At 42.4% G+C, this 26,025-nt stretch overlaps 2 protein-coding genes and 3 non-coding genes across 5 annotated transcripts; 4 read left to right on the forward strand and 1 right to left on the reverse strand.

Annotated features, from left to right (window-relative positions):
• The first annotated feature begins 4,918 nt into the window (after positions 1-4,918).
• Positions 4,919-12,291, forward strand: EIF4A2 (eukaryotic translation initiation factor 4A2). Its single transcript, XM_062006016.1, has 11 exons — positions 4,919-5,221; positions 6,230-6,275; positions 6,368-6,500; positions 6,765-6,904; positions 8,050-8,218; positions 8,402-8,511; positions 8,630-8,773; positions 9,173-9,310; positions 9,590-9,679; positions 9,925-10,004; positions 11,482-12,291. The coding sequence occupies exons 1-11, from the start codon at positions 5,193-5,195 to the stop codon at positions 11,624-11,626; spliced, it is 1,224 nt and encodes a 407-aa protein (XP_061862000.1). The 5' UTR covers positions 4,919-5,192; the 3' UTR covers positions 11,627-12,291.
• On the forward strand, positions 6,615-6,685 carry LOC133626499 (small nucleolar RNA SNORD2). Its single transcript, XR_009819572.1, has one exon. It is a non-coding gene; the product is annotated as a small nucleolar RNA SNORD2 (small nucleolar RNA).
• On the forward strand, positions 8,826-9,007 carry LOC133626548 (small nucleolar RNA SNORA81). Its single transcript, XR_009819621.1, has one exon. It is a non-coding gene; the product is annotated as a small nucleolar RNA SNORA81 (small nucleolar RNA).
• On the forward strand, positions 9,389-9,515 carry LOC133626538 (small nucleolar RNA SNORA63). Its single transcript, XR_009819611.1, has one exon. It is a non-coding gene; the product is annotated as a small nucleolar RNA SNORA63 (small nucleolar RNA).
• Positions 12,292-12,684: 393 nt separating the features above from the next.
• RFC4 (replication factor C subunit 4) lies at positions 12,685-25,981 on the reverse strand. The gene is made up of 10 exons (XM_010199134.2): positions 25,666-25,981; positions 24,974-25,052; positions 20,295-20,374; positions 18,986-19,105; positions 17,990-18,133; positions 17,586-17,706; positions 17,034-17,159; positions 15,366-15,446; positions 13,547-13,663; positions 12,685-12,886 (listed from the first exon to the last, which is right to left on the reverse strand). The coding sequence occupies exons 1-10, from the start codon at positions 25,797-25,799 to the stop codon at positions 12,791-12,793; spliced, it is 1,098 nt and encodes a 365-aa protein (XP_010197436.2). The 5' UTR covers positions 25,800-25,981; the 3' UTR covers positions 12,685-12,790.
• Between the last annotated feature and the right edge of the window lie 44 nt (positions 25,982-26,025).

Here is a 26,025-nt window from a genome sequence, read left to right on the forward strand (position 1 = left end):
TAAGAAAGGAAATACTATTTTCTAAAAATTAACACCAGTTTTTTATTAGAAGCCCGTGGGAATTTTTTTCACAAAATTTCACAGAAAAGGCTACTAGATGAAACTATACGTACTTATCAACATGTAGTTAAAAGTTCCCTAGTCTTCAGACTTTTGACCCCCTGAGATAGGGCTGGGAATTCCAGGTTCCTATGAGGCCCCAGAACATTTCTGCCACTCACTTTCAGCAGCAGGTTACAGGAACTTTCCCACTGTATGAAAGAGAAACCATCTTTCCTAAAAAAAATCTTAGATAACTGTATTATCCCAGAAAAATAAATACATAACAGATACCATCAGACCTCTGAAGGCACTGAGGTTGCTGCAAGTCTGAATTTAAACTCCAAACCCTAGAAGGGGATTAATTAATGGATGAATAATCTGAAATATGGGATTCACACAACTTTGCTGTTTCTTTTAAAAAAACCCAAGCAAATTAGTCTTAAACATTTTGACAAATGAATATTATCAGGAAAAAATATCTTACTGGAGATGAGAGAGCTAAGGCTGTGCAAAATTGAAGCAGGAACACTCCTTGTAGCCTATACTCAAAGCAATTAGGGAGCAGCAGCCCCAAGCCACCATGCATATACTGCAGACATGGGAGTCAGCCGGTCAGCAAAACACCTCGTCCACCCTATATTCTCTGTGCAAGCCTGAATATCTTGAACAGACTGAGCATGTGGGACAATTAAATTAACTAAAGCAGCTTAAGTCCCACTGGCTTTCAACAATGCTTGGCTCCTAAATTATATGGGCATTTTTTAAAGTGTTCCTTATTGGCCTGGTGCACAATTCAGTAAGACAAAACTTTGGCTGGGAAGAAATTTCTGTACCTGGATGTACTTTGAATTTACACAACAAGGACATCATTGAGATTCCACAACACAAGGTTAATTACAGTTAGAAAGAGTGGAATTATCAGTCAAAGCATAACAAAGTTGTAAAATAACTTTTAAAAGGATGCCAAAGCAAGCCTAGCAGCCTAATGAACTAAAGCCATTATAAAGCAGATTGCATCTTGCACTGAGTTACTAAATCCAAAGCAAGCTTTCTCAGTGCATTAAAAACACTGCATCTTAGAACTTCTGATTGTTTAGTTTGTTTACAATTTCAGTGGAATGACAAAAATAAAAAGTGGAAGTTAGAATTAATGAAACTCTGTGACTGCATTTAAATAACAAGCATGAGACTCTTGGAATTTGGACTTTCTCTCTCCCCTGGAGGTTTTCCAGAAACTTTCCTACCCCCTCCTACATCTGAGGAAACATGCTTTTGTTTAGGTGGCATCCTTTGGGAACAATGAATTCAAAAAGCCATTACTTCTTGCTAACAACAACACCCTAATAAATCATCTTGATCCTCAACATGATCTACTGTGAAGAAATTCTGTCTGTTTATGACTTGCTTTGCCCTGCTAGCTGTGTCAATCAGAAAATAGACAGAATGTACTCTAGTATCAGAGTTGCAAATGCAGGAGAGGAACTCAGGATCCTCCAGGTTTCTCATGAAGTACATGAGAGTTTCATGGAAAACTCAGATCAGGGTTGGAGATTTCTGAAAGTTCCTAATACAAACTGTAACATTGCCTTTGCCAGAACATTGATGAGCAGGGATTGCTCAAGAAGAGCTGCATTTCAGAAGGTGTCAGCTCCTACTGCTTTCTTTAGATACATCATTCTTTACTTCAATCTGCATGAATGATGACTGGAAACGCAGCTGCTAAACCAGCTAGTCCATCTGTTACCCCTTGTTAATAAATGTGTAATTATGTTCACTCTCACTAAAGAGCTCATGACTCACCAGGATTGTCTTTTGGGGAGACATCTACTGAAGTATGTTACATGCACATACAACTGCAGCCGGGGAGCCTATCTTCTGCAGCACAGACATATTGTTTAGTATCCTTTTGGTATCGCTTCTGCCTGATAATAACACAGCCCTGGTCCTTGAATAGCAAGTTTTCTGTTGAGACTGTTCTAGCAAGTTTAATAAAATGTGAAGGCAGGAGGTCATGAAAAATCCTAATGACAATCGAAGATTTTTGTCAGGGACAAAATCTGACCTTTTGATACCTCTATGCTGCTTTGTGTTCAGAACAAGCCATCCCAGGCAGAGCATGGCTGCCACTAGTCTAAGAATAACACAAATTAGATATGAGATCACAAATGAAATGGTTGTTTGTCCTACTGTAACCAAAGAGATATTTCTCAAACACTGTGTTCAGGTACACAGGTTTGAAGGAGTACAAAAGTCAGAAATGTTTCCTCTAGCACAGTTAGGGTTACAACTCTGGGGTTCTGCTATTTTGTTTCACAAAAAGAGGAGTAATTCAATCCAATCCTTTGCTTAGCTGAAGTTAATGAAACAAAATTTCTTTTCTCTTTTCATTTGGTGAAACAAGTCAATGATTTTAACCAGAGGAAACAAGCGATTCCTTCCCTCATAAGCCTCGACGTGGAAAAATCCATAGGGCTCTCTAACATGGGAACTGATGATTTGTTTCTTAAAATGTAATTTCATAGTTCCAGTCACACAACACTTAGGGCAAATAGAGAGCATCTGATGAGAAGCCACCTGACTGGAGACCTTCTGATTCTACAGCAGTGAATTAAAATAATGATGAACCAGAGCAAATAACACAGACAACTAATAACATATGTCAAACTCTGCCAAACTCTGCCACAGCTATGTGACAGGAGGTACCAATACGCCCACAGATTTTTCTTTATATTCAAGCATCAAGCAAAAAACAGATGAAGAAAATTCTTAGAGGCAAGGATGTTCCAAGCTCCTCTGTAGAGGCCAGCGGTCAGGAGCCCATAGGCTCCACAGTTGCCTAATCTACACACAGAAATCTCAGCACCTGTTTGAGAGGCTCTCAGATGCTATTATCTCAGATAGTCAATTAAATAAATTTTTAAAACCTGTCCCTTTATTGAAGTTAATAGTCAAAAAAGCATTTTTCTGAGAGTTGGTTTGTGGTTAGCGTTTTGGGGTTTTTTTTGAGCAGGATGAAGTTTGGTCAAGTGAAGCAAAACAAGACTTGCAGCAAGTTAGAGCAATGGGAACAGCGTCTCCTGTAACTGTCCTTAAAGAAAGCTATAAAAGCCTTGTTAGTTAAAAAAACCTACTTTTGTCACTTGTTTCTGAGATTACAAGTGTTTTTTAAAAGACATTTAAAGTCAATGGAAAATAATGGCTTATGTTCCTGAAATTCCCACACATCAAGAAATCTTTCAGGTTTGCAAAATACTAAGACCTAATTGCAATACCTAAAAAGTACATACATTCTATACCTTTTAACAAATATTCCAGATCCTTAATAAAATCAAATATTCAGCAGTATTATTTCCTCCATTTATACCCCAAGACATTTTTAATGGGAATGTAACCGTGTCAGCCTGAACCTATGTTCATATTCTCATCTTGTTTCTTTTACAGAGGTTTATGGGTCCAAGCAAACCGCTACCATTCATTTTAAAAGGCCTCTGGTTATTGTTGTGGGGTTGTCTACATTGCAAATACAAGAAGCCTCCTGAACATTTTCTACCCAGCATGGGTGCAAAAGGCTTGAGAGCATTAGAAGGGGCTAATAGAGGGGAGAGTGGTGGAAAAAAAAAAAAAAAAGCAAGCTGTTCTGTAATTTAGGTGGGACATTGATAAGTCTTGCATTATTTCTACAGATATTATTGCCCCAGCAGATGCTACTGTAGGAAGAGGTAACATGCATTTAATCTCTCAGAGACTTCCTTGATGGATATTCTAGACTGTTCTAGACAGTGTATAATATTCTAGCCAAGTAAAGGGTTGAGTTTTTCAAGGACTACCACCATTTGTTCATATATAATCACTATGGAAACAAGTTTGAGAAGTGACACACATAAACCCATTAAAGTTGGCACAAATTATTGCTTACAATTTATATCATTTGCCTACATAAGAAATATCGATGAATAGATTATTGTAAAACCTGAGAAGAGCATTAAAATGATCGATATCTTTTTCTACAACAGTATGAAAGCAATGGATGTGATCACAGATCATGTCACCGAATCGGCTTGCACAGTAACATCTTCCTTACTGCTTTACTTTGGATTGCACTAACCTTTCAGTCTTGACGGGTTTTTTTCGCAGGCATTGCTACACTGTGAACTGCAGCATATCACAGCATCGCCTTTTCGGCAGCACCCTGAGCACCATCCTGCCTATCTCCTGCAAATCCTCTCCAAACACGCCTTCACTTCCTTTAGAAATTATCCACCTTTAACATTCCCTGACAAATCTGCACGGTTCGGCGAGCTGCCGTCTTGGGCCCAAGCGCTGTTCTCTGCCCGCTGCGGTGCCGCGCCTCACACACCCGGCCCCGCCATGGCTGTGCGAGCCGCGGCGGACAGGAGGCCTCAGGCGCCACTATCTTTTCTCCCGGCCGTCGCGGCCCCTCACTCAGCGCTGCCCCCTCAGCGCCTTCCTGCCTCTCACCGGCAGATGAGGACGGAGAGCTACGGCTGTGTGTTGCCCAGAGGGAAGGAGGAGGAGGGAGCCATTGACGTGTGGGGGCCGGAGCGGGAGAGCCCCGCGGCCTAGGAGCTGTCTCGCCCCGCCCGAGGAAGCCGCTGTCCTCTGTCATCTCCTGACCTAGGCACTGGGGCTTTAAAAATAACAGACATGACAGCGGAAACGCAGCCATGAGAGGGAGCCGCGCTGTCCCCCCTCACTGCCGCACAGCCCGCTCGGGGCCGCGCTCGCTGCCCCACACCCCCTGCGCTGCAGCACGGGCCGGCCGGGAAACCCCGTGCGCAGCAGCCAGCGCGGGGGGGGCAGAGCGGGAGGAAGGAGAGAGGCGCCGTCACGCCGTCAATGGTGCAATATCCTTCCGCACTCTGAGAGAAACAAGTAGTTCCATGCTATTCTGACGTCATGACCCCGAGGGGCTCAGACATTCCCTCCAGAGTATCTCAAGCAGTGGAATGAGGGGATTCTCATGGGAAGGGGGCTCAATCCGTGCGGATTAGTGCCTTTTTCGCCGTGGCATGAGATGAATATCCATGCGCAGAGCAGAGCGAAACGAGTCCGGCCGCGGGGCGGGTATATAAGGCGCGCGCTGCGGAGGGCTTGTCTTTTCAGTTGAGGACAGAGCTGGTGTTCGGAACATGTCAGGCGGCTCCGCGGATTATAGCAGGTATGGCGCGGAGGCCCTAGGCCCTTTGCCTCTTAAGGAGGGTCTATGGGTTGTCGGAAGTGGCTGGGGAGAGGGGAATAAGTTGTGTGTGGGGCAATGCTTGTGCGCTGGAGACAGCGGTCTGAGGGCGGTGCGGTGAGACGGCGCCTGGCGCCCCGGCCCCTCCCGCTTCTAGACGTTTCGGTCCCGTTTCTTCCCCTTACTGGCGGTTCAGAGAGGGCTTAGTTGCCTTCTTCAGGCTTCGCCTTTTCGTTATTTCGTTGTTTTCTTAGGAGCCCCTACCACCGAGAAAGAACTATTTTTAATTTAATCGTACCCACTAAACTTAGTTGTAATTTCAACGTCTGAGCGCGTTGCTCGGGGGTTTTTTGCTCACAGCTCCGTACCCCCTTCTCGCCCGGCTCCCGCCGTTGGGTCGCCCCGCGTTTGCGGGCCCGGCGCAAGGCGAGACCATTTTTTCGGGGCGGGGGGAGGGGCGCGGCCCCGTGGGCAATCGCCCGGCGCCTTTTCCGCCTGCGCGCAGGGTGCGCTTTGCGCAATCCCAGGGGTGGAGCTCTCGCGAGACCTGCGCGGCGCTGGGGCGGGGCGGGGGGAGCGCCGGGAGGCGGCCGCCTGTCCCCGCCCCCCCCCCCCCCCCACACGGCGCCAGCGCTGCGGCTCAGCCGCTGTGGAGCGGCCGCCAGCGCCCGTCGCCCCGCCTCCCCCGCGGCTAGGCCTCCTGCGCTGCCCTCAGCGAAGCTCTTCACACGCCGTTGCGCCGTGTTTTTCTGTCCTTTGAAGTTCTAAGGTTGAAGGTTTAGATGATTTGTCGCTTAAGAGCTGAGGGTTGGAGTGATAGGCACCCAAGCCACTGGGGAGAGAGCGGGAGTTTCCACCGTTGGCAGAATGTCAGAGCACCTGTTGGAATGATCTGTCACGGGTTCGCGATAGGTTTTGGCAGCCAACGTGTCAGCTTGCTTCTGCGTGTTAGTTTCTACTGTGCTAACAGCGTGTTCTCTTTGGTGGCAGAGACCATGGCGGCCCAGAAGGCATGGACCCCGATGGTGTCATTGAGGTGAGCATGCGTGAACTGACTTTATATTTAATCACTGATGGAGATTAGTGTTGGATTTAATTTAATATTTTCTTTTTTTCCCTTTATTGCAGAGCAATTGGAATGAGATTGTTGACAATTTTGATGATATGAATTTAAAAGAATCCCTTCTAAGGGGCATTTATGCTTATGGTTTTGAGAAGCCTTCCGCTATTCAGCAGAGAGCTATTATTCCATGCATCAAAGGTATGCAGGTGATTCATTCGTTGATACCAATGTTGGATAACTAGAAAAGTGTTGTAAAATGCGTGCACTGTTTCATCAGTGTGCGGTGATGCCTGTTTTTAATACTTACTGAACAAGTGATATGATGGTACACCATCTTTCGGGACTGACCTGAAATGGAGAGAACTCTTTAATACTGATCACTTATTTGAAAGGCAATATAATTAAACTAAAAACATGAATGACCTGTGTGGGAACAGTAAATGTGTATCCTACTTTTTTTAGGGTATGATGTGATTGCTCAAGCTCAGTCAGGTACTGGCAAGACAGCCACATTTGCTATTTCCATCCTGCAGCAGTTGGAGATTGATCTCAAGGAGACCCAAGCACTAGTATTGGCCCCTACCAGAGAACTGGCTCAACAGGTATTGATAGTGTAGTTAAAGCTGCTTGTGTGTTGCATAGGTTTCAGGTTTCACAACTGTGAGACAGCAAACAGACTTCTTAAGGGGCTATAACTAATATCCATTCAGAACCCTTTTTGTGTTGAGTAATGGGGGATATAAACTGGCTTCTGTCCCACAAGTTCTCTGCCTCCTTAAAAACCTTGAGTTAATGCATATGGAGGGTCTGCTGGGGCAGGGATGCAGGAGCCAGCTGCTATGCTGAGTACAGTTCTGAGGGAGTGTCTTCAGCAGAAAAACAAAATATGAGCTACCTTATGAAAGCAGTGTTCTGAGTGGAAAGTAAACGTACTTCAAAGTCATTTAAACCTGCATGCAGTTGTGCAACGTGAAAACTGCAGTGCGCATGTGGTCACTTGATCGGTTTTGTAGTTTTGTGATGTATTTCTGGCTGAATGTTACCTGCATGTCTACTTCACCTTCATGCCTTGGTTTTCCCTTTTTCTAAAGGGGAACCTTAGACAACAGAATGATTAATTTTTAGGATTAATGTTTATTGGTAATGCGGGATCTTGAGATGAAGTGAACAAAACTTGATCGGAAGTAGTTGATCTATAACTTCCTGTCCTTTTCAACTAGCATATACTGAGATGCCAGTGCTATAATAAAGATTCTCAAAGTGTAAGCTAGATGTACTAAGTAAGAAATTAAAGGCACATCAGCAGAACAAAAACCTCTGATCAGCCTTTGTTTTGCTCTGAAGACATGGGTGAGGTGAGATTGATTTTGAAGCCTGGCACATAGCAGTGCACTTGTCTGCTCTTCATGAACTTTATGCAAGTGCCTAATGGGCAGGCCTCGACAGGTAAAAACTGAAGGTCTGTTCTGGAGGCTCTGCTTTTAATTTGACAGCAGATGCATGGTACTTCTTTAAGTTCAGTTAGTAAGGACGGAAGACATTTAAGTGCCCTTCTGCCCTAAGCTTTCTTAATGAACAACTTTAGTAACAAGCAGTTGGGCAAAATCGTTAGCAACTGTGGTTTTCTTCACTGTAAGAGCTTAGTCCTCATTTGCTCTTTCTGCTTCTAAAACCCATAAGCACCAATGATAATGGGGACTAATCTTGAAATATACCGGAAACTACTGACGGAAGTGTTCTGTTTTAGATTCAAAAGGTAATTTTGGCCCTTGGAGACTACATGGGAGCAACATGCCACGCTTGTATTGGTGGTACCAATGTTCGCAATGAGATGCAGAAACTTCAGGCTGAGGCCCCACACATTGTGGTCGGCACTCCAGGGCGTGTGTTCGATATGTTAAACAGGCGCTACCTGTGTAAGTATGACAAGTGTGACTTAGCTCTGCTCTACATAACTAATTGCGGGGATAAACTTGACACAGAGCTTAAGCAATGTGTTTGCTGTCATTGTAGAGTTGTACTGGAAATCTTAGTCCTAAAGCAGAGTGACAGCATGGTTCTGTAACCTCATGGGATACTTTATTTTTTTTTTTTAACAGCACCTAAATGGATCAAAATGTTTGTTCTGGATGAAGCTGATGAAATGTTGAGCCGTGGATTCAAGGATCAAATCTATGAGATCTTTCAAAAATTGAGCACAAACATCCAGGTAAAAAAGCTTTTACATGGTTACATGGATGGATGTGGATTTGGTTATAGCACTACTGAACCGTGTAAACCAAAGTTTGTGTCCTTGGTATGTAGTGACACAGATTAATGTGTTTTAGGTTGTGTTGCTCTCAGCTACAATGCCAATGGATGTGCTGGAAGTGACCAAGAAGTTCATGAGAGATCCCATACGTATTTTGGTGAAGAAGGAAGAACTGACTCTGGAGGGTATCAAGCAATTCTACATCAATGTTGAAAGAGAGGTTGGTATTGGTTGCACTTCCTCTGGCTGGAGGAGCTAAGGTTCTAGTTCTCACCTTCTTGTTAAAAGCACTGTGCTAAAATTATAGAAACCAAGGCTTAGCTTTGGTTTCTGTAATAATGCTAGTAGAGTACATGCAAGAAGAAGAGAAACCAAGCACTGAATCAGACATGACTAGGGTGGACCTCTTTCTTAATGTCCAGTGTCCTGGGTCGTGAGATTTGGTGCAACAGTTGATGCAGAGACTGTCTTGTTTTGTTCCAACCTTTAGGTCATAGGGCACACCAGACAATGTGTAACTGGTGGTTGCTTTTGGGTTTCTTTTTTCCTGTTTGGGATTCTTGCTATGTGCTGAACTGTCAATGGCATCATGTATTTCCTGATCTCTTATTCTATGCAGGAGTGGAAGCTGGATACTCTCTGTGACTTGTATGAGACACTGACCATTACACAGGCTGTTATTTTCCTGAATACAAGGAGAAAAGTAGACTGGCTTACAGAGAAGATGCATGCCAGGGACTTCACTGTCTCTGCTCTGGTAAGAATTTATACTGCCTCATAACTTCTGAAAGGTAGATACTGAGACACAACTCACCGTGAGCTACATTTGAGTGAGAAGCAGGAAAGTTATAATATAGCTGTGCAGTGCTGTATTATCGTTCCCCCTGCTTAAAGAAAGTTGTTTCCTTCTATCCCTACCTGCCTCGTTCCCACGGCAGGTAGGGACGCTGGGTTTCATACATCACTTCAGTTGTTGATGGATATTTCAGTCTGGAGTATTGAAACTGTAGTAATGAACAACTCTTTAACTCTACAGCATGGTGACATGGACCAGAAGGAGCGGGATGTTATCATGAGAGAGTTTAGATCAGGATCAAGCCGTGTCCTGATCACCACTGACTTGCTGGTGAGTGTTTAATTTACCTTTACACTGAATGCATTCTGTTGAAATCTGTTGCCAAAAGCTTCATCATTCAGTGATGGTTTTTGTAGCCTGAACTATTTGGAGCTTTTTGGAAGAGTAAAGACTACGCTCCACTATGGGCTACACAGTTGTAGTTCATCACTAACCATGTGGTCAACAAAAGCATGGCGTGAATCACAGATGGTAAAGCCTATGGCTTGTGTTGAACACCGTGTCTTGCTTTCCAGGCTCGTGGCATTGATGTGCAGCAAGTGTCACTGGTAATCAATTATGACTTGCCGACCAATCGTGAAAACTACATTCACAGGTCAGTGGGCTCTGGGAATGAACTGTGTGTGTGCTGAGTGTCACCTCTGTTGGGGGCAGCAGCAGAGCCTTGCCTGGTCTTCTCTGTACTCTGTGCCAGTGCCCAGTGGGAGGTGTTATGCATCCATTCCTACAGTAACTGCTAGAAAGCTGTCAGGAAATGAAACTAGTTGTGTTTTTGCTTGTAAAAAGCCTTGACTTGAACAGTTACAGTTCTAAAACCAGGGAGGTGCAGAACTTCTGGACAACAAAGCAGTGGGAAAACTTAGATGTATGACAAGTTGAGTGCTGGCTGATGGCTCTTTAAGGTCCAGGGGACTCTTGCCTTTGGCAGCTGCAGGCTGTGGTGGCTAAAGCCTTTACTGGTGGAACATCCCCTAGCAGCAGTGGCTTGGTCTGGCAGCCCTGGCTAAGCTGCAGTCGCTGCTGCTGCTCAGTGACTAGTCCTTCATATTGTTGGCACACAAGTTGCATAGGGCTGGCTGCCTTTGCTTTAGGAGGCCCAACCGTGCTCGTGTTGCGTGTTTTGCTCTCAGTGGCTCCTCTCACAGTGGGATCCTTCCTTCTGTGGTGTGTGTGTCTTCTGGTAGCACTTTTGAGTTGTTGCCCTAGGATTAGTTAACTTCTTGTAGTGACTGTCCCTAAATTAAGTAAACTGTGCTTTGTTACTTGATGTAAAAAAATACAGGAGTGGATAGCAGCAGTTGATGACACAAGATGGTGCTCAGAAACGGCGCTGACGTAATTTAGGACGTGGATTCGTAAGCGGCACAGTTTGCATAAAGAGCCACTTGGTATTTATATATTTCTTTTGTCCTGATTCTTGCTAAGTTGTGTGAGCCAGTGCTGTGTGCAGAGCTCCTGCTGCCCAGGGCAGCAGCGGGCAGGCGCCAGGGAGGTAGCACTGATTGATGGTGGGTGGAACAGAACAGAAGGATCTTGTGCTGTGTCTGTCACTGACTTGGGCTTACACAGAAGCCTTGAGCTTGGGCTTTTCTGGTTAAAAAACCAAACTGAACTAAGTTTTCAAAAAAAAGCCCAAGTTTTCCCACTGGAAACAGTTATCATGTAGAGTGTGCTGTTCCTTGTTGGTGGCTGTGAATGGATTAACTTGGGCATTGTCTGGGATTTGAACAGTGTCCTGTTGTGCCGTGTGTAGGGGACTGGATGCATGGGGTGGGGTGTGTTAGGGGACCAGAGGGTGGGAAGTGGAGCTCCAGAGCACAGTACCAGCCATTAAATGAAGATCTTGCTTTGCAGCCCAAAGATTTAACCTCCTCTGTTCTGCCACTCTCCATAGGATGGACACTTTTCTTCCCTACTGTTGGCACTAACTGCTGGTTTTTCTTGATGAGACTTGTCCTGTAAATGTAGCCTAAACTGGCCTGGGGCTGCTGATTAATGAACGGATCTTGCAAACAGTGCCAGTTGATGAGAGTAGCTTAACTTGTGTGTAAATGTGTTCTCTCTTTGTGCAGAATTGGCCGGGGTGGTCGCTTTGGCAGAAAAGGTGTGGCTATAAACTTTGTCACTGAGGAGGACAAGAGGATCCTGCGAGACATTGAGACTTTCTACAATACTACCGTGGAGGAGATGCCGATGAATGTGGCTGATCTCATTTAATCCCTGGAATGAGGTGGTTGTGAATGCAGTTCTTGCTGTTGCTGAATAGGCAATTCACAACGTGCATTGTGCTTCTTTCTTTGGGGATATATGAATCTTGTCTCAATGCTCATAACGGATCAGAAATACAGATTTTTGATAAGCGAAGCGACTCTTGGTCGTGAGCTCTTGTGGGGGAAGCCGCTGGCTTTATCCACTTTAGGGTTAGACTGTTGGGGTTGGGTGGAAAGTCATGGGGTCTGTAAATTTTTTCTTTATTAGAAATTTATTTCCTAGTTCCATAGAAGTGGTTGTATTAGATGTTCTATATCATTTAATAATTTACTTATGGACTAAAAGATATAAGTGCTGTATAAAGTCAGCCAATTATGTTAAACTAGCCTACCTTCCTTTATTGTATGTACTTACTCGTAAGATTGAATTGGAAAGGCCTTTCAAAATCTCTAAACTTTTATAAGAGCATTAAAATGCATTTTTGTTTCATATGTATTTATTCAATAAAGTATTTAATTAGTGGTAAGTGTGATCTTGACCCTGTTGCTAAGCCCCAGCAAGCAAGCAATCATACTATTGTCTTAGTTAGGGTTAAACCCAGTAAATTTTGCCATATTGCACATGTCTTAATGAAGTTTGAATGTTCAATAAAATACTTCTATATTCACTTACATTGTAAATAGTTGCTTCTTCATGACAGGAGGTATCTTACACAGGCAAGGGCGAGCAGTTCTGAACTGGTAAAAGGATGGAGGCTGTGAGGCCTCAGCCTGTTGGGGCTTCATCAGGGGCTTGGATTTTAATGTTGATGGGAGTGGGAAAGAGCTTGCCTCTTGGTCAGTAAGGCCTGGCTTTGGGACAGCAGCCTGCTCTGCTTCAGTCTCTGTTCACTGCATTAGGCCACTACAGGGCACTTAGAGAAATGGCCAGCTTTCCAAGGCAGCACCTGGGACTTAAAGCTGTGTGCTTTGTGACAGATTTAAAGCTGGTCTGAGTCTGCAACAAAGACCTGCAAAGCAGAAGCATTTCTGGCTCTAGTATTAACAAAAGTATTCCAGCATGAGTTTTTCCAACTGCTGCACAGTCCTTTTATTGCAAAAAAACAATACAAAAGTCAAGGTCCCTGCTCTTGGAACCACCACTGATGGAACACAGAGCTGTTCTAGGGTGCTAAGTGTTCTGTGTCAGCTGCTGCATCACAAGGGCACAGAGACTCACCAACTGCAGGTATTCATCAGCACCATCCACCAAGCATTTGTCTACTTCCTGCAAAGAGAGAAAGCAATTCCACCTTAAAATGGTGGTGCTGAAGCCAGCTGTCCCTTAGGTCACACTGGAGAACAAGATGGTGTTTGCCAACTACTGACACTAGGCAGTTGCACATCACATACTCATCATGGGAAAACTGGCCTCCCATCTTGAGGCCGTGACACACAAAAGGGTGCACCTTTTCCTCTGCCACTAACTGCTGGGAGCATCACTGCAGCCCATCAGCACTACCTGCCCTCCTTCCCTGAAGTTAGCAAAACCCCCACCAAAGCTGCCTTTTCTTCTTGGTCACAAATTACAAAGTTCAAAAGGCATATTTTACACACCAGAACAAAAAACCCTTGCATTTTGCAGCTATAATTTTTAAGTGCTGACTTCCAACATTTTCCATCCCACCTTATATTTTAAAAAAGCAACAAAATAACCCAACCTTAACCTCAAAAAAACCTCTTGCTCCAGTGCCATTAGAACAGTATCACATGGCTAATAACTGCATTTCAATTCCTTACTATCAAATTCCTCAGGACTCATGTTTAGGCTCTACCAAGAATCACTCAGACCTACAAATGGGAATAAATGATTCTGGAAGAGTGTAAACAACAATTCCTCAGTGGAGGTGAGCATGGGGTTGTTTTTCACTTCAAGCTACAGACTTACGGCAAGTTTCTCGACTATGACAGATTTCTGCTTGTCACTGTAATCTTCACTCTCAACAACAGCGTCATGCAGCTGGTTTACAAGCTGGGCCACAGCATACCCTTCATTTATGAGATTCTGTACCAGGGAGAGAGGAAAATGGAAATAATTCAGCAGAAACACCCCAAACTGGGAAAGCAATCTGAAAAATGATGTCCCAACTGCAAGACTATACCGACAATGATTAAAGTACTTTTAAATTGTAGAGGATGTGTTGTTTGTGCAGAGCCCAGTATCCTGCCTCACAGAGACCCAAAAGGAGCACCTAGGAAGACAGCATGGCAGGCAGACAGCAATCATTTTGCCCAAATATTCTGTCTTCTAACAATTTAGATGTCGGGGATTTTGAGAGCTAGAGACACTTTAAGCATTTAACAACCTCCACTGAACCTGGCCAATCTTATTCTAAAATTAGGAAAGCTTATCATCCACAGCATCATGTGGCAGCTCCACAGCCTTCACATTTTAAAGTGTCACATACTTTATTTTCTTCATCTGGCAGTTGCTACCCTCAGGCACACAGAGATCTGTAAGGCCCAAATTTTGTAATAAAATACAATCATAGACACTAAAGATAGTTCATCAGGGTCCAGATACAAAACCAGCAAATAATGAAAACAGTGGTGCATGAGGCCATTTAAGCACAGAGATGATGAAAACAGAAACCTTATTTTTCTGTACAGCAAAATCGGCTTTACAGAAGTCTGCATTCCCATTGTACCAATTGCATACTGAGCACTAATATCTGAAACAAAACTCCACCATCTAGAAACTGGAGAACAGATCCAAAATCCTCCAGATGAGATCATGGTTTGATGAAAGACTACACTAGCACTCAGGATTTAGAAAACCTGCATCATCAGCTCTTCAGACGAGCACGTTTCCAGACACCACAGTCAGTAAATGTGGAAGTGGAAGGCAGTGATGTTGGTGATGCTTACACAACTCCATGCACAAGAATTCTAAGATCTGCTGCAAGTTTACAGGAGATTAAACCCAGACTCAAACCAAAGGTGCTGCCAAAGGTACCCGATGAGGCTCAGCCAAGCAAGAAGCAGGCAGCTGGCCAATGCTGGCTTTTCCATAGAGGCCTGGAACATTTCACTGCAAGGGAGATGGTACTATAGCATGCCCCCATCTGTCAGGGACAACTCCTTGATTTAAAATCCAGTTCAAGACTCTCTGAGCCTCCTTCAAATTCAAGAGATCAGGAATTTCCTATTCTTCAAAGAGAGTAACAACCTTTCCTGTAGAAAATAAATCCACATCTATAAACCAGTAGCTTGTGCCTTTTCCGGCAAGATCTATTTTGAGTCACTGCAGTTTACAAGACAGACTAAGTCATGAGTGTACTTTGAGAGTCACATGAAGTATTTTCAAACTGATGACTTATTACAGCTTTATTCAGATACTTCTCACCCAACACAGCTTCTGTGTAACAGAGAAGGTGATTAGTTCAGACTAGTCCAGTCCACTGAAAACACAATAGTAAAAGCCTGAGCCAAATGCCTCGCTAGGAATTCCTACTCTGCCCAATTCAACCTACAGATCCACATGTCAGTGGTGTAACTCAGGAGAAAGCCAGAGTCACACTGGTAGGGAATCTTAGCATTGATAGCCCTTTCTCAGAAGGGAAAGATCAGAGTACTAATAGTAAGAGACACACGCTTCCTGAGACATGCCTCCTAACTGACCTGAGGCCAAATGTTCTTCAGCTGCAGCAACAAATGATTCAGAGACCTAGAAAAATACCAAGGCTAGAACACTGTGAGGACTCTACCTTAGCCATTGTTTCCAGTTTCTCAAATGAACCACTCTGGCAGACAGACAGAAGTTCATCAGTTGTCTCTTTAGGGATGACCTGTAACAATAAGTTACATTTCTTAATTTCACCTTTGTAAACTTGAAGTTGATGCTTACAGTAACAGCCACAAACTGTTCATGAAGGAGGCCAGTTTAGCATTTAATTCCTCTACCCACCCAGCTACTTTCATGCAAATCTGTAAGACAGACTAGCTGTATTTCAATAGTTAGAGGTAGGCTGTGATATCTGTCCTATTTTGGCAATATTAAAATAAAAACCATAATATTCACAGTGAACTGTCAAAGTGAATCCAATACAATTGCTTATTCAGGACACTAAGTGGAGGACCTACATCGACAATGAGACCAGCCAGTGTTTTCTGTACCATTCTACACCCAAGCAAAATAGCAAATAATTTTTCTTCTCCAGCAACATAGAAAAAAAGGCCTAATCAATGCAACAAGACATCAGAAGAAAACAAGTTGACAGATGCTGTTATTTAGCTCTCAGCAGGGAAGCACTGCCCACATTCTCCTCTCTACTCCTTGTCACTCGTGTCAGTTGAGTGTCTGGATGGTTCAGTTTCAAAGCTTCTTTATTAACCTTTTGCACTAAGGTCACTCCAGGGTCACAAAAATCATGTACGACCAAGAACTTGAAGTCTTTATGAAGATGTAAAGTTGGGTTTCTCTGGTTTAAATAACCATTATTCAATATGGCATTTAATGCTGCTCTTCCCTATCATTACAGTCAACTTTTGCTAGGTTTCTTAGAAACTGTAATTTACACCTCTCTTGAGCTGAAATCCTGCCTTTTGTACAGACAGATACACAAAACTGAACGACGAGTTCACTGACAAAATTGTTTCAAATGGTTCTGCAAAACATGCACAGTAGCAATTGCCTCTGGTTCCATCAAAGTGGAACCACCTCCCAGCCCTTACAATTAGCTCTGATGGTGGCACCTTCAAGGGAAGGGTGTTTGGCATTAAAGCCCATTTATTTTCAGCTCCTAAGCTCCCAGTCTCCCATTTCATGCTTCAGGGGGTAAGTGTTTTGTTGCTATAGGAACACTTTCATACAGATTTTACTGACTGCATTTCCTCTTAGGTTTCTCCTGTCACTGTCAGTATTATCTGTATCATTCTAGAAGAAATCACTGCTTTTTTGCTAACAACCAAAATATACTCAGATTCTTAAAGGCCATTGTCACTGTGAACATTTAGTTGAAAATGAGCTGCTACTGAAAGTCATCCCCTGTGGTGTTTTCAAACCATATTTTGCAGTGATCTATACTCACACATACACACACACATATATAAAGCCACAAAATGATGTTGTAGTCTACTGCCTCACAAAAGACAATACATTTTGCATTCATGGGCAGAATATTTCAACTTCAGTTTGAATTCTAACTCTGTTTTACACTTTTCCTTGATTTACAGAATATATTGCTAGGAACTTGCTATGCAATAAGTGTACAGACTAAGTCAGTCTTTACAGTTCTGGTGGACAGCGTTTCAGTATCACACTACAATACTAATGGGTCTAAAACAGGAGCAAAGGCAGATACAGGTAGTAAGCAGACTCATTACACAAAAGCTTTTCAGACTAGTTACAGGAGAAACTGTAAAGCATAGCTTACCCCAGCAATTTCAGTGACTGTCTTCTCTGTGATCTCTTTCCCACCCATTAGGCGAGTGGCACTTTGAAGAAAAGTAATTGCTTTTCTTAAGTCCCCTTCTGACACTTTAACAAGGTACGACACTGCCTGGAAAATAATGTCAGAAAACACTGAGTTATAGGTTCACTGTTAATTAAAACCCAGTGCACTTTCTCATCACATTGATTTTAAACCACCAAGTAGTCTCTAAAGCAGATTGTCACAGCTAGGCACAATGCATAGGGTACAAAGCAACCTCTCTCCTAATATTAGCTGGCAATTTCAGATTGAAGCACAGTTTAACTCAGCACAGAACAGAAAGACCTATAGTTTTGGTTCAGTTTTCTCAGGTGGACATTTCTCTGGTTTTAGGAAGACTCTTAAAATTCATCTTATCTAAGGAAAGAGAATAATATCTAAATGAGTTCCTATATTGTATTTAATACAACTGAGCGGTCTGGAAAAGTATCTTGACTTAGCCCCTTTCACTGCAATGCAGTTATGCACTGGATTAAGCAACAACAAAAAAATTACCTCACTACTGATTTTCACATGTTCCTTCTCAGAAACATCCAGCAGCCTCTGCTGTTGGATTTTGTCTGACAAAGGCTTGAAGCGGAATTTGGAGCATCGAGACGTTAAAGGTTCAATTATTCTGAAAGAAAGGAAGTGTTTGGTAAATGAACCTGTGGGTCAAGTTCATACATGCAAGCCATCAAAGCAGCAAGGGGCAACATAACCTTAAAAACTGTAAAAAAAAAGGGAAAAAGTTGAAACCTAAACACTGTCACCAGCATTGCATTCACACAGCTCTAGCTCTGTTGACTGAAAACTGTGAAGACTCGATATCAACCTCTCTGAGGAAAAAAGAAGAGAATAAAAGGCTACAGAACAGGAAAGGGCAGCAAGTTCAAATGAGCAATAAATTCTACACATACCTGCTGATGTAGTTACAAATAAGGCAGAAACGTGTTGTTTTAGATTCTTTTTCCATTGTGCGTCTCAAGGCCGCCTGGGCTGCTGAAGTCATTGAGTCTGCTTCATCCAGGATTACAATTTTAAAAGGAGGACAAACTTTACCACTGAAAAATAAGACATCTGTTATCCAGGAGACATCTACAGACCAAGTGAAAAAAAAAAAAACACAAAAATCTGCAAAGCAAGTCATTTTGCTGATGCCTTTACACCTGACAAATAGATCACATTCAGAGGTTTGACTTTTGATTATTTTTAGATACAGGACTAATACTTGTAATAAAGTGTTAATAACTGAGTTTCCAGAAAAAGACCAACACTTGAGTACCGTAAAGGTCCTGTAAGATATGTACTCTCACTTAAAGTTTCTTCTTTTTAACTACTGCAACTTCTTTTACAGGCTTCCTGATTTCCTGGACTTCAAAGAACACTGCAACAGGCTAATCTCAGTACACAAGACTATTTCTTTCCAGATGGTCCTGGCATGAACTTTGTTCCTGCTGCTTTCCCCAACCCGTGTTTTCCACACATGTAGCTTCACCTGTACACAGCTTCTCACCACCTAACATCAGAATCTTCGTAGCATCTCTCACTAACCAGTACCCACCTTGAATGAGATGTTGCAGATTAGAGGTAGAAGTAACTTCCACCACGGTTTGCCCAAAAAAGACTTTCTATGGTAGCCAGACAACATTTGCAAATGCTACAAGGTCTCACCAAACCCAGAGGGCTTCATCTTTTGGGGTTTTCCCTGTCTGCCTCTAACAGCACTAGGACAAGTTCCTCCCAAATATTCAAACTCTCTACATGAAATTGCACACAGTCAAAGCTTAGGTAAAGTATCATGTGTGTTGCAAACTTCTGGACAGTGCTGACCCATCATTTATATGATAAAGTTAATCTAAACAAACCCAACCACATGTTTTGTCCTAAGCAAGCGAGTTTGATGCAGGACTTACTCTGAGCGGCTTCCAGAGGCAGTTAGCTGAGCAAAAGCCTTCACTTTTTCCCGAATCACTTGTATTCCACGCTCATCAGAAGCATTTAACTCCAGGACTCTTTGCCGGAATAATTCAGGCCTGCACATTTTTTATTACAACATGTGAGCTGCCAACTATTGTAATGATACACTATAAAGCATATCAACAACCCTTCTGGCCTTCTGGAACAGCAGGTATTATTTTTGCCAGCGTTACTAAATAACATACTTTAATAAAAGACAGTGAAGTTGAGATCATTAGATGTTAGGTATGAATTTCCATTAGCTATTTTTACAATTGCCTCCCAGACTGCCAAAAACAATGAAGTGTAAAATTATATCAGCTATCCAGGGAAAAAAAAAAAAGTAGGAAGTTGGCTTCATAAGTTCAGAGCACTACATTATCTGTCTTTCTACTTAAATGCTGTGAGCAATGTGGAAGAACAAGCAAAATGCCCAGATACAGTCACTGTCAGTGCTCTGCCATTACAATAGTACTAGAAAGAAGTATCTAGAAAGTGTAATACAGGCAGAATCTAGCAGCAGCACCTCTGATTAAACAAAACAAAATGCAAAAAAGTGGATTTTGAGTTCTGGGAATTCAAATGGACACACAATTGTCCTCCTATGACTAAACTAGAAGTGGTTCTTTCCAAAAAACACACATGAGCCAAAAATGAAAGACAATGAGGAGAGGTGACAGGGAAAGAGGTACTAAAGTCAACAGTAGATTTAATCATACCATCAAACTACCTTCTCATCTGGTTTTTATTTATGGGCCACTGAATTCACCACTCAAAAACTCTCAAGTGTTACAAGTGAGTTAAATGAACACACACATGTTGAATTTTAGTTTGACTCCCAGTCTCACTTCCAGACACAATTCAGTGGTGCATAACAGAAATATTACAATTCAGACATTTGATAAAGTACTTGGAGATCTGTGCATAGCTAACAACTTACTGTATGTACCATTAAAATTGGAATTCTTTTACAAAGTTCAGTAAGGCATAGGCAAGCCATTTCTTTTCACACTTTTTGCTCTAGGGTTACATGGCTGCTAGTCCCAAGCGTTCCAAGTTCATATTTGTAACAGAAATCAACGACTCGCAACAGGACAACGAGAAAGAAATCTCATGGTAGAAATTAGGTAGGAATTAGAATATGAAGATATTCCTGAAAAAGGTCTAGAAGCTACATAAGAACAAGCAATGACCAGAGGCACTCTGTCACACGATTAGAAGACATGTGATAGTCAACCATACCACAGCAACTAGATTCCAGCTTACCCAAAGAGTTCTCTAGCAGCTGCTAAAATGGTGGACGTCTTTCCAGTTCCAGGTGGGCCATAGAAGAGCAGATTGGGAAGCTGAAACAGCAAGGCACCATTTTTAAGAAAAGCAAATGAAGAAATCAAACCACAAACAAGAAAACCTACTGAAATGCCTAATAGAACAGAAACTATTTATTCTTCTTGGTAATTAAGATCACATCTTTCACTTCCAGGTTGCTGCACATAGCTCTCTACAGGAGGACAAATGGTTGCTGTTTATAACACAGCATGACCAAGCTGTTATTTGGTGGTACCAGCACATGCTCCATCAAAAGTGATACTTTGTTTTGCGTTTTACGTTGATATATTCCCTCCAGGTCACGTTTGACACCACTAAAGCTGCAAAACTTACTGTATGACTTCAACAACATGCAAACTTATCCAAAGATGCCATCCAAACAGTCTGGACAATACTAACAGTGCAGTTGTGATGAAATCTGTCACAGGTTAACTAACAATCCATTACTTTCTCTGCATCCCAGACTGCCAAGATTCAAGGCATCAGAATTCTGTGCTGCCATTAATTCCACTGCAAGGACTGTGAACGTCTGCAGTCCAGTGTAGTGAGCACAGCCTGACATCGTTCAGAGACACTTGCAAGGACTGGCTGGAATACACAGCGCTGGCACAGTTGGAAAATCCTTGGATAGATGTAGAAAGGAGGAGACCAGTGACGTTTCTTAAAGAGATTAGGTTAACCAATCTTTCAAATAATATAATTAATACTCTCAGCATGAGAAACAGGAATGCATGAAAGAATATGCTGACAGAGGAAGATCAAAGCAGAACTGCAAATACTGCAGTAATAATCACAGGATGACATGTAGCAGCTCAAGGCATAAAAATCTCACAATTTGAGAATATAACTACATATCTGCTATGTCTGGAATTCATCAGCTGAAATGAAAGCTGAATATATTTTGTCTGTCAGCTAAAGGAATAGTATAAGCCTATGCAACAAGGTGGTTCTAGGATATGCACTTCCAACACAGAAGGAAAAATATTAATACTAACAGGGGGATAATAAGATTTTCCCTGGAAAGCTACATACAGTTCAGGTCATCCTTAGTCAAGGATGATGAATCTAGACTGGGAAAGGTGATAAAAAGAGCGAAGAGTCTATCTTATGAGATGTGACTTTCCAAAAGAACTTGATTCAACTCAGTAAAACAAAAGCTGAGAGGAACTATGACTGATCTCCATAAATATATCAGAGTAACACAGAGACAAAGAACAAAATTGGCATAAACCAAATTTGTATAAGCTAGTCATGACTAAATTTTGGCTGAAATCAAGAAGCTTTCTAATTAACATAGGAGTGACAGCTTTCTGTACTACTAATTCAGGTAATTCCTCTTACAAATTACCAGGTTGCACTTTAAAACAGCTGCCTTTCACAGCAGGGGATGTTCCAGTTCTACATTCTCAGAACAAGAATGAAAGAGAGTCCTCTGATCAATAGCAGAGAGACAAACCTCTCAGTCTGACTTGATTTCCAGCCCTTAATAAATGTTTTAGATTTAACAAGTCAGCTAAAATTAGATTAGAGAATTTTACACTGAATATAGCAAGTAATGCAGACAGAATGGGAACAGCAAAACCAAAGACATCCAAAGAGCAATGAAAAATGCAGTACACAACCCATAACCAGAAAATGAAACAGAGACAGACTAGTTTGGCAACAAATATCCCATTTTAACAACTAAGACACAGAGAACAGATTCAACTGTGCACATAAAATACCGACAGATGAATTCCAATCTTCCATTGATTTATAGAAAATTAATCCATTTCAAGTTTCACCTACTCTTTCTGACAACCATTCTTTGCTTGTTTCCCTAGTTACTAAAAAGTAAAAAGAACTCAGTACTGACAAATCGGGGGGGGGGGGGGGGGGGGGGTTAAGTTTAATTAGATACCACAACATTATTATCTTTTAAGAAAGCTCCAGAGAGAGGAGATGTTTACTTAACGACAGCTGAAAATTCAGCAACAGCCATGTTAGGTTCCCACATTGCAACGGCAGACATTTTTGTGGAGATTCATAATTTCACGCCTCAGTGCTAATTCACACTCTACTAGCTCTCAAAATAAGCATTAGCAGATGAAAAGTTTTAATAAGAATCTGTTTCCTAATTCCATTAAACCCATACTTTACTACTGTTTCTGCTTCAGGCTCATTTATGCCTGTATCTCACTGAAGTTATCACCAGTATTTACACTACATTTTCACCAAGCACAGCCTAATCCTTTATGTAACTGTGGCAGTATTTTTAAACAGACTGCAACCTGATCTGGTTATCCCTTTTTCCATGCTTGTCAGGGGTGATCAGGATACCTGTAGGTATCACTCAGCTCATGGGAAAGTTACCACATATAGTGTGAATCCCAACTTCTTTCCTAGCAGCTTCAGCACAAGTGAAGACGCAAATTATATGATAATTCTACACCTTACTCTCTTTGCAGCCATTAAAATACCATCAGGTAAATGAAAGTTAAAGACTACTATGATGCTTGTCAGTGTCTTTACAAAAAGAACAAATCAACAGTCCTAGCAGACAGAAATCAAATTCTTCAGTTCAAAATGACTTGGACATGTCAGTTTATAACATGACAGATACCAGCTATTACACATGGAGATATAACAGAGACTAAAAGGTCTTGCTCCATTTAGTAGTCCCCAAGCCAAGGCCTGCAAATACAGGCCAATCAACAAAGAACCGGTTCTCTATTTTCAACACTAGTGTTTAAATAAAGCACATTACACAAACCTAGAGCATTGTCACAGCTGTTTCTTTGATCTCATCAGATCTCCAAATTTAATAACAACTTCTGAAATAAGCACCAGCCACCTCAGAGTTTAAATGGCACTTTTGCCTTTTTGGCACAATGAGTCCTTTCAAGAACGAACAAAAAATGTCAAAATTGTCTAAACATCAAATATTTTGAAGTAGTTGCATGATTTTGTTCTCAAACACCTTGCTGAGTTTGGGTAGCTATGGCAAAATATAAAGCCTGTAATCATAAGAAGAAGTTATAATATATCTTTTCAACTCAGGAGGCAAAAAGTCAACACAAATTTACCAGGCTCATAATCCAAGAAACATTGCTGATCCAGAAGCTGTGAGGTTTTAAATAGCTGTTGCTCAAAATAGAACTTCATAACCCATCACCTAAGCAATGTTATGTGACTGATATGTCCAGACAGAATAGGTGACAGCTTCTCATTTCTCCTTAGTTGTAAATAGTTTCTTACCAATTACCTCAACTGTATAAATACTGTAAGAGAGCAGCACTGTTATTGAAATTCAGTTTTCTGTGGGTACATTACATGACAAGGTCATATTACAACAGTATTCTCAAAGTAAATCAAATCTCAAAACACGAACTCAAGAAAAGTAATACAAGTCTTTCCCAGTTCTGTCATATCAGCTTCATTTTGGCTCCCTAGGCTCAAACAAGTAAGGTATTTCTGCTTTTTCAAGTTCTGATTAAACTAATATTTTCAGACAAAAATAGACTGATACTAGTCAAAACCAGAACTGCAGAGCAATTTGTCTTCAGATAAAATGTTCAGTACCAAAGATTACCTGTGCACATCACACATCAGAACACACTACAAGTGAGAGGTTGCTTGCATAAAACTCTGAAAGGTCCAAATGGTTTCTTTCAGTTCTTGGTAAAGAGACACATCACAAATGTCATTTTCAGAACTTCCTTACCAACCACTTCAGGAGGCTTTAGCAGGCCATGAAGACAGAAATAGCTTTTAGAGCACAGGAACTACCTTTCTAGCTGAAACATGGACCCCAGAAATTCTCAGCATGTACAGAGGAAGGAATTGTTCAGATTTGCCAAAAAGCACAGCCATCTCTTGGCTACCTACATAATTTCTCCCTTCTGTCCCTCCCCATCACTCATCATGAAATAGTCAGAATTCATACTGAACTTTTGGATAGAAGCAAAGGCAAGTGTAAACCAAAGCAAATGAAAAACAGTCAGCTCATTGTATTCTCAGGTGCCAGATGCCAACACTTCAGTGAAGTTAGTGCAATTGTCATACTTAGCTTTTTAAAGTCAAAGAGACTTACTTGGACACTTTAACCCAAAAAGTTTGGCAATCATTCAGTAGTAGAACAGGCTTAAAAAAACCAAATCTTAAATGTCCCTTGTTAGCAAACAGTATGCTTGTTTTAATGATTAGCAGTTTCACAGAAGCACTGACAGATCAATAGAACTGTTTAGGAATGAATGGCAACCCAGACTTTTCTATGCAAGAAAAATGTCCTCTCTCCTCTTAAGCTGAACTGTCTAAAGTACTAGCTCAACAGTAGTGCAGAGACAACAAGTCTTTCCAGGTTTGAAACTATTAACAAGTAATCTACCAACTGGGCTTTTCCAGTTAAGTTCCAAACTGCACCACAGAGGTGACACTTTTTCACTGTTTAGAGGTCTGCAAATATGACAAAGTCTACACATATATAACAGCATACTACAAGGAAGCCACTTAGCTTGTTCTTAAAGTACCACTGGAAAAATGATCATTGCTGAGTTAGAAAAGAGAAGTTTTTGCTATCACTGGTTGAAGTTTCTGCCTAAACATACTGAGTGGCTAGATGTTTTCATTACACTCACATCAGCCCCTTCCAAGGACTTTTTCAGCACAGCAACAACTTCATCCTGGAAGGCAACTTCATCCACATTTTTGGGGCGACTAAAAATAAGAGACATTAAACACAATATATTAGCTAACAGCTGCAGAATAAAATTGAATTTGACAAAAAACCTAACAATTCCCTTTCAGATTACATCAGATACTGAGGAATTACAGCAAGCTTTGTAGCTGAGGTCAAAATCATAACAGGAAATCTGTGTAATGCCTCTGGTCTCTATTACTGAAGTGATCTAATTTCTCAGGAAGCTGTTTGTCTATCTCTAATGTAAACACCTGCCCGATCTGTTTGTAGAAGCAGAACGGTATTGCAGACAGTAATATTTCACCACTTTGCGAGCTGATAAACGCTTCTCAAAACCGAAGCTTTTAATGCATTTCAGCACCAATCTACACCGCTTGACAGGAGGCAGTGGAGGCATTTTCTGCTCAGTAATAGCAACAGAAGATGCTTACAGTGGCACACAGCGCAGGTTTTCCCCTCATAACAGAAAAAGTTAAAGCTGTTCTCCGAGGTAGAGACACCTACAACTGCAACCTCCATTCCGATGCATCCACTCCCTCTTCCTTACACCCCCTCCAGAGCCACCTCCAGGCCCCCGGCCGGCCACTGCCACCCCGGCCAGCGATCCCACCGCCCCAGAAACTCCCTTACTATTTCTCCACCCAGGGGATGGGTTTGAGTCTCTTGCCCTCCCCGCTGGTCCCCGCTGCGCCGGCCGCGCCCCTCTCCTTGGCTGCGAGGGGCTTGGTACTGATGGAAGACGGGCCTTTGAGGAAGGCCTGCATGTCTCGGACCGGGCCGACCCCGTCCCGGCCGCCACGTTCACCTCACAGCTTCCTCTCAGAGCCTGCCGCCCTCAGCTCAGCTCGGCTCGGCTCGGCTCGGCTCGGCTCGGCGGCAAAGCCACACACCACAGGCCCCGCCGGCCCTTCCCGCCAACTCGCGCCCGGCCGGGAACGGGCCCACTTCCGCCTGCCCAGGGCCAACCAGAGCGCGCGGTCCGGGCGCGGA

Source organism: Colius striatus, chromosome 12 (assembly GCF_028858725.1).
Source record: "Colius striatus isolate bColStr4 chromosome 12, bColStr4.1.hap1, whole genome shotgun sequence".
NCBI lineage: Eukaryota > Metazoa > Chordata > Aves > Coliiformes > Coliidae > Colius > Colius striatus.